This window comes from Limulus polyphemus, unplaced genomic scaffold (assembly GCF_000517525.1).
Source record: "Limulus polyphemus unplaced genomic scaffold, Limulus_polyphemus-2.1.2 Scaffold12778, whole genome shotgun sequence".
In the NCBI taxonomy this organism is placed as follows: Eukaryota; Metazoa; Arthropoda; class Merostomata; order Xiphosura; family Limulidae; genus Limulus; species Limulus polyphemus.
In genome coordinates, this window is record NW_013678388.1 from 1 (window position 1) to 8,842 (window position 8,842).

The 8,842-nt window shown below is 34.8% G+C and overlaps 1 protein-coding gene across 1 annotated transcript; it reads left to right on the top strand.

Annotated features, from left to right (window-relative positions):
- Positions 1-291: 291 nt before the first annotated feature.
- LOC106477088 (sodium/hydrogen exchanger 1-like) lies at positions 292-8,555 on the top strand (the record flags this gene model as incomplete). Its single annotated transcript, XM_013937687.2, has 7 exons — positions 292-772; positions 2,368-2,624; positions 2,797-3,014; positions 4,858-5,060; positions 7,229-7,318; positions 7,909-7,982; positions 8,340-8,555. Coding segments are annotated over 7 exons (1,539 nt in total), but the record flags the coding sequence as incomplete, so codon positions are not given.
- Between the last annotated feature and the right edge of the window lie 287 nt (positions 8,556-8,842).

Consider the following 8,842-nt stretch of genomic DNA (forward strand, 5'->3'; position numbering starts at 1 on the left):
CACTTAAACACAAGCTATAATTCACAACGATTCACGCACTTTACTTACGATCACTACCGCTCACTTGACTCAATTATCTGTCTCTATCTGCTATCCAATTCCGATTAATTGTCTCTCTTTATCTGGCGCGTTTATATACAGGAATAGAGGGCGTCTAGCAAATACTGGATTATTCGTGATGTTCCCCGATCCTTCTAGAAACTCATCACGTGTTACCAGCGTCACGTGACTTCCGCTGTCGTAACATATATTTTAGGTGTAGATAGAAGCATACTTAATGAGAGTTTAAAGAGTACTGATTTTGTTTACAGGGTTCCACGTGACTCCGAAGATCCATCTGATCTGTCCTGAGAGCTGCCTTCTAATAGTTGTGGGGGTCATAATCGGACTTCTCTTGTTTTACACTGGCTTTCATAGCGTAGAGCATCTTACCCCGGATGTTTTCTTCCTCTACATGCTACCGCCCATAATTCTGGACGCCGGGTATTTCATGCCTAATCGACTGTTTTTTGACAACATGAGTTCTATTTTGATCTACGCTGTACTCGGTACTGTTTGGAACGCTCTGACCATCGGCTTTTCTCTATGGGGTGTGGGTTTGACTGGTCTTTACGGTGTGGAGCTCCCCCTGTTGGATACTTTGCTGTTCAGTTCTATAGTTTCGGCTGTAGATCCCGTGGCGGTCTTAGCTGTCTTCGAGGAGATCCAAGTGAACGACGTGCTTTATATCCTGGTGTTCGGAGAATCTTTGCTGAACGACGCCGTAACAGTGGTGAGTAAGACGTCCCTGTAAATAATCAAATATTCTTTTACTAAAAAAATCACTTTAAAATCCCAATTATTTAAATGAAAATTTGAATTTGTATTAAAGAAACATTTTGAATGATAAAAAAATTTGGACTTGTTATTTCAGTATATGGTTACTTAAAAAACAAAAAATAACTTCGTTCAAATAATTTATTTTATTATCATTTTGGAACATTGTTTTATGTTTTTCCTTAATCAGATTTTTATTTCCCTAGTTTCAATCAACGATTCGTCAATTTTTTTTTCTTTAGCTTTGATAAATCGCCATTATTATATATATTTTGTTTCTATCTAACGTAACGCTGTTTCTTCGTGTATTATATTTACATCCAGAATGTTCTGAAGTAGTTTATCGTTAACCGACAGACTTCTTTGTGGCTGAGAGTTTGTTCGAAATGTTGCCAAGAAAATATAACAAAATGTTTATTTTCAAAAGTCTAATTTTTCTATTTTAACCTGTTTTCCACGTACATATTTTGTACCTACTGGCAAGGAGACATGTATATAGCTACAGTTTTTTTGTAGCAGTGCTTTCAACAGGCCAATTCTTCAATGTGGATGGAGAAATGTCAAACTAGAACTGAAAAAGAGGCTGCCAAGGTGTTATGGTCAGTCCTACTGTATAGGTGACTTCTGTATGGTCAAACAGAACGGGGCCCGGCATGGCCAGGTGGATAAGGCGCTCGACTCGCAATCTGAGGGTCACGGGTTCGAATCCCCATCACACCAAACATGCTCCTGATTGTTTTGTTTTTGAATTTCGCGCAAAGCTACACGAGGGCTATCTGCGCTAGCCGTCCCTAATTTAGCAGTGTAAGACTAGAGGGAAGGCAGCTAGTCATCACCACCCACCGCCAACTCTTGGGCTACTCTTTTACCAACGAATAGTGGGATTGACCGTCAAATTATAACGCCCCCACGGCTGAAAGGGCAACGACGGTTGGAAGCGTATAAAATGTGATGTTATAGGCGAATGATAAAACTAGACATACGTAGGATGCGCTACTTTGGACGCATAATTAGATCCGAGGGGAGGTTGGCAGAGATCCTGATGGGTAAAATATAAGGGAGACGAGTGAGAAGCAGGCAGACTCAGTTGGCTTAATGACAATAGAAAATAGATTGGAAAAAACAAACTTAAATTAGGAAAGTTGATACAGGCAGAAAGGAACAGAGAACCATGGTCACCAACCCTCAGAACCGGGAGGACACTTTGACTGATTGATTTCAACGGTCCATTCCAACCATGTAACCAACCCTCAGAACCGGGAGGACACTTTGACTGATTGATTTCAACGGTCCATTCCAACCATGTAAAACCAACCCTCAGAACCGGGAGGACACTTTGATTGATTTCAACGGTGCATTCCAACCATGTAAAACTTTGTTTCTGAGAAGAGCAGCATATCATATATATTATATATTATGTTTATTTCCATATAATATCGTTTATTGATAAACTTCGCTGTTTCTAGAGTATATACAATCTAATATTTCTAGAGTATATATAATCTAATATTTCTTGAACTGATTTTTAACTTTGTTTACTCGGTTATTCAGGTGCTGTATCACATGTTTGAAGGATACGCTGAAATGGGACAAGAAAACATGATTCCTATCGACTACGTCGCTGGTGTTGCTTCCTTCTTCGTAGCAGCACTAGGTGGCGCTCTCATCGGAATCCTTTGGGGTGTGTTGGCGGCTTTCATTTCTCGATTTTCTCACCACGTACGGATTATCGAGCCCCTTTTTGTGTTCGTCTTAGCTTACCTGGCCTATCTGAATGCTGAACTGTTTCATCTGTCTGGAATTGTGGCGTGAGTTTAATATGTTATGCATTGTATTCCGCTATCAATTATAAGTCATACGTTTACTCTGAAGACTTCTGACACATTTTTACATTCTTATTAAATAATATCAACCATTATTAGGTATCTGTATATAGATATCGTGATATACCATTTAACATCTGTTTTTATTTGTTCCCAGACTCGTTTTCTGCGGTATTTCCATGAAGAATTACGTGGAAGAAAACATTTCCTACAAGTCCCACGTGACAGTTAAATACACAATGAAGATGTTGGCTAGTTCCTCGGAAACCATCATCTTCTTGTTTTTGGGTGTTTCTACTGTAAACGACAATCATGAATGGAACACCTGGTTTGTCGTTATGACCATTTTCTTCTGCACAATTTACAGATCTATTGGTAAGCAGCACTTACATTCATTAAAACTTGTAAGGTTCTTAAAAGTCTGAGCCTTATCGGGTTCTTTCAGATGTATAAGACTTTTAGAAGTTTATTTAGTAGCGGAAGTGACGTTTATTCTTCCACAGAGACTTAATTTGTAGCGAGGAGGAAGTTAATTCTGCTATAGAATTTACTTTGTAACAAAGATGAGGTTAAATCTGTCATAAAATTTAGTTTATAATAGCTATGAGGTATACCAAGCACCGATATATGTTTAAGTATTTTTAAGATACCAATTTCATCAAAATAACTAAGTTAGAAACTGGTTTTGTTTTTTTCCAAGGTAACATTCGGATGGTTTCCATCTGTTCATTTTATCTTATTTTAAATAATGTAAAAAAGGAATGTACATTTTTTTTCAGAGTTCTCATACTTACCCATTCATGTTGACTATGTATTTAAAACATTTCGCTCTTAAACAAAAAAGTGGTCAAATTATACAGGAAGTAGGATCTATAAAAGTTATAATTTGGAAGAGAATTACTATAATAATAGCACTGAAACGGCATTGGGAATCCCCATTCTTGTCAGTTCCCCATATAGACAGAACAATAGAGAGTTAATTAAGGGATAAGGCCCAAGAGCTAAATCCCACAACATCCATAGCCAAACTATACGCTCATCATTCACGACCAATATGACCAAGGAATACCAGTTCTGGATCATCAGAGTCCCCAGTTACATGCAACAGTAATAAATCCAATCCGTTCAGCCCCATTAGCGTAAAGCTCATGTAACTGTATTATTATGAAAACATTGCCAAGCTTTAGAATAGCCAAATACAAAATTTTGGGCGAGCCTGATAAAGCAAAAGGCGCTACGCATCAAGCAGACACTGCTGGTTGGGCCTAAGTGCTGTGAACGGCTCGCCCAGGCCCACCCGTGGCTATGCCACTGTTGCCAAGTGTAAAGTTTATTTATATATGTTAAAGCAAAGCTGCATTCGTCTGTCTGCTGTGTCCACCGCAGGGAATGGAATCCAGTATTTTAACGTTGTAAATATGTAGAGTAACCGCAGTATCACCGGGGGATTCAAGTGCAAATAATAGCAAGTTATTACTAATTGCAATTACTACTGTGGAAGTTTAACAGCTCTTCTATTAGAGGTTATTATATATTATATATATATAAAAATTAGACGATTTAAAATTGTTTGTAGTTAAACACAAAGTTTTCTAGTGTTACAAGTCCGGAGACTTACCGCAGCACCACTGGGTGACCCAATATCAAATACGTTTAACTTCGTCTTGAAAGCAACAGTTTTTCTAAAAATCTTAGAAAGAATTTTTATTTTACTACCAGGAAAAAAAAAGAAGGATTATTTGAAGCTGTATTCAGCTTGTAACTACTTAACAAGGGGAACTCAATAAATAAAATTAAAAAAATGTACACTATACTAGTACTCTCATAGATAAAAGTATACCGTAGGTATACTTATTTCCTTGATCAGCAACTAATTGGATGAAAATTAACACCTAATTATAACTTTGGATACAAGAAACATTCAGAAAAAAACTAAAAACCAATTTGCCATTTTAGTTATATTTTTATAACTGTTAAAATCTTCTTGCACATCATTCTGTCAACTCTACAACTTACAAGGGATGCGAAACTGATAATTATTTGAACAGTGAGAACAGTATTTCCCTTCAATTTAAGCACTAAATTTCGAAGTCCTTTACTTAAACCTTGTTTTGTTTTGCAGTTCTCTACTAAGCCTTACTTTGTTTTCACCTCTCTACTGAAGCCTTGTTTTGTTTATCAGTTCTCTACATAACTTAAACATTGTTTTGTTTTGCAGGTGTTGTAATTCAAACATGGGTTCTCAATCGTTTTCGGCTGCACAAGATTCATAAGGTTGAGCAATTCATCATGGCGTATGGTGGTCTGCGCGGGGCTGTCGCCTTTGCTTTGGTTCTTGTTATCTCAGATAAAATAATCCCAACAAAAGCAATGATGGTAACAGCCGTGATTGCAGTAGTTTATTTCACCGTATTTATTCAGGTAAGTATTTTATAAGATAATAAACCCACTAATTAATCCTTTAAAATGTTTTATTTTTCTATTTTATTTATGCGCTTCAACAGAAGCCATTGTACAGAACAGATCAATTTTTACTTCATTTAGTCTACTTTGTTTGTTGTTAAGCGCAAAGCCACATAATGGGCTACATGTGCTCTGCCCATGCATTTATCGAAACCCAGTTTTTAATTTTGTTGTTTTAAATCCTCGGACTTACTGCTGAACCATGGTAGGGGGCGTATTGTTTGTTTACTCTTAAGTTTTTCTCACTTAAAATGGGTGAGCAACAAAATTAAGGCATTCATTCCTAAAGTGTTCTTATTTATGAAAATTATACTATATGTAATTTGTGATTAATGTTTGTTGTCAAAGATTGAAAATTTCCTGCTTTTTTGCTAAGGTTGCATAAATTACATCTCTCTACGTAAGTTTTTTTTTTTCGCAGCTCTGTACGTAAGCCTTGTTTTTTCAGTTGTTAAAATATTTCCTGCTTTTTTGCTAAGATTGCATAATTTACACCTCTCTACTTAAGCCTTTTGTTTTGCAGCTCTCTACGTAAGCCTTGTTTTTTCACTTGTTAAAATATTTCCTGCTTTTTTTTTTTGCTAAGGTTGTACACTTTTTCTCACTAAGAATATGTTTATACCTTCGTATAAAAGAATTTCTTAACAGAACTTTGGTTTTTATTTTGTAACATACAATATCCACCGGTAGGTTAGTGATGAGCTTACAAACTTACACTAAAATCCGGGGTTTGATTCTTTTCTACGGAGGACAGAGTGTCAATTATCTATATTGTAGCTTTGTGCCCAAACAAACTTAATAAAATCATAAAACTGTTTTAACCAATAAACTCACATTTTGCACTTTTGTTTAGGCCATGGATGATTTGTAAGAGTGACAGCTAAGAGCTGGCAGTGGGTGTTGATGACAAGTTTTATTTCTTCTAGGACAGCTTACTAGATTGCAAGCAGCTTTGTGTGAAATACAACAAGCTGTTGAGAGTTTCCAAACCAAATACCTTATGAATATTTAATATCTTACCAGCCTCAGATGTGATCAGCAGGACACAAATCGTTTATATTAACAATTAGAAAAAACAAAGAAGGGGTAAAAAATAAATACAATCCCAGCCTATAATAGTACAACTAAAGAAAAAAGGATGTAAATGTAGGGATGGCTAATATCAATCCAACGAAAACAATGCACACTGTATAGTAGAATGTTAACAGACAAACACAGGATAAATTACACTCAATTGTGATTGAATAGTTATATATATTGCTATATGTTAATTTTTGCCTGTGGTGATACAAGTACCATCCCTACTATCTTGTTTTTGAAGGACTGATATTAGCCATCTGTACATTTACTTACTTTTTCAAAAAGTTTTTTCTTTACTTGTTTTTTTTTAACTGCAGTGTTTCAATAGACATAGGAATGTTGTATTTATAACTGAGTTCTAAATACAATGAGGTTCCAACTGTAATATTTATTGTTCATCTATTATTGGCTGGTAATTCCTGTTTCACCCTGTACTTAGGCTTTTTTAAAGGAACACTAAAGTTCGATAAGAAAGCTAACTTCAAGGGGGGTAATGATGACATCGTTTACACTAGAATTATGATTTTTTAAATTACTGCTAGTTATTAATAATACTTATAAAAACAAATACTCCATTTGAAACTATGTAACCTCAGTGAAATTGGTTGACACCATTGTTTTGGTTTTTGAGTTATCATGTAAAAAAGAAGAAGATAAAGAAATTCAAAGTTTTTGTTATGATATTTACTGACATTTCCAGAACTTGCGACTCAGTCATTAAATAGATATTGTTATAAAAGGAAACACTGTGTAGTATTGTAAAGATCGGATGATCTATTGAGGTGATATTTAAAATCACATTTCGATGAACAATCAAGCCATCCCTACATAGGCGGTGCTGCCATCTACCTGATATTTACTCTATTAGTCTTCTGTATGAGGTGTTAAAATCAATATATATGTTTTCCTTGTTGAATTACTGAATTTTTTAACATTGGTTATTTTTATTAAGTGGTGATATTGTTTAATCGAGATTATTTTCTGTTTCTTAATGATTGAGGCAGAATTTTGGCATGAAATATTTGAATGTTTCTTTTCTTTATTAGGGCATGACAATAGGTCCTTTAGTAAAGATACTAAATGTTTCAACTAGTCAGAAAACCAAACTTTCCATGAACGAAAGGCTGCATACACGGGTATGTAAAAAATTATACTAAATTACAAACACTGCTAATAATGTACGTAAGTTTTAATGTAATTCTTACACTCCATTAGCTACAAAGTGTTTCAACAATTAGTCACCCTAATTTATTTGTAAATCTCGGGTTTTAAGTTATTATTTTTGTCTAATAATAGTGAAAAATTATAATGTGTTGCCCATTTTGTGCTTCTTTGTGTTTTTTTATCACTTTTCATCCCCTGCCAGGTGGCTCTGATGTATGAAGTTACCCAGTTTCATTTCAGAAAAGTAAACCTGGCCTCAATTAACAGTCTTAGTATGACTCTCAATATTAGCACCTTTATAGATAAAACAGACTAGATTAAAGTATGTTATGGGAACATCAGAAAGTTTAAAATAGTCCAGAAAATTTACATGTAGGGCTAATAGTAATATTAATAATTAAACACAGGACCGTAGTGTAGGGAATGTGGTTTCTGTGCTACTCGAGTTGTTGTAGGCTTACCTACAAATTGCCTAATAATTTTACTTTATGAACTATAGTACAGTACGAATAACAGTGGTTTATCGTCTGTTCTTATTAATTATTTTATATTCCTAACACAGATAATGGACTACCTGATGGCTGGAATTGAAGACATCTCTGGTCACCTGATGGGGAACTACCATCTTCGAGATAAGTAAGAAATCAATAAATGAAAAATATGTCTTGGTTAAATTTCTTATCTAGCTACGTACTAAGACATCAGCATAATTATTATTCAACACAAAACTGAAATAAAAACACTGTGTTAACAAGTGGTGACTGTGCTTCTTGTCCTGATACCTAACATTAACACGTTCGTTATGTTTATGTATATCTTAAGGTCTACATATTAGTATAATTATGGTGTGTGTAAGTTGTAAAGTTATGTTTATATATATCTTAAGGTCTACATATTAGTATAATTATGGTGTGTGTAAGTTGTGAAGTTATGTTTATATATATATATATCGTAAGGTCTACATACTATGTTTTGTTTGTGGAACCCTTACAGGTTTAAATACTACAACAACAAGTACATTCGACCTTTCCTGACTCGTGACCACCATGTTCGAGAACCGAAGATTTTTGAGACACATTCCAAGCTTAACCTGGCAGATGCTATGAATCTTGTTCAAAAAAATGGCAGTGCAATACCCGTGATGGGAAAAGACATGAATATCTCTCTTTCAACGTTCTTCCAAACTTACACACAGACTAATATTCCAAGGTATGAAGTTTAGTGCATCCAAATTTATTATGACAACAGTATGACATTTTTGTATTTTTAATTTTTATTAGTCGTTTGTCCCTTCATAATGCAATGTTAGTGTTAAGTCCAAGTGTTCTGTTATAAATGGCTTGCTTATCCAGTTCCTTGACACACTTTCTAAAGAAGTTTATTCCTTTTCATTATCAACATTATGAGTATTTAACAGAATATATTTAAAAAAATGTAAATTTATGAATTGTTTAATTTTTCTAACTAACTCCAAATCCAAACTGTATTCCCTTTAA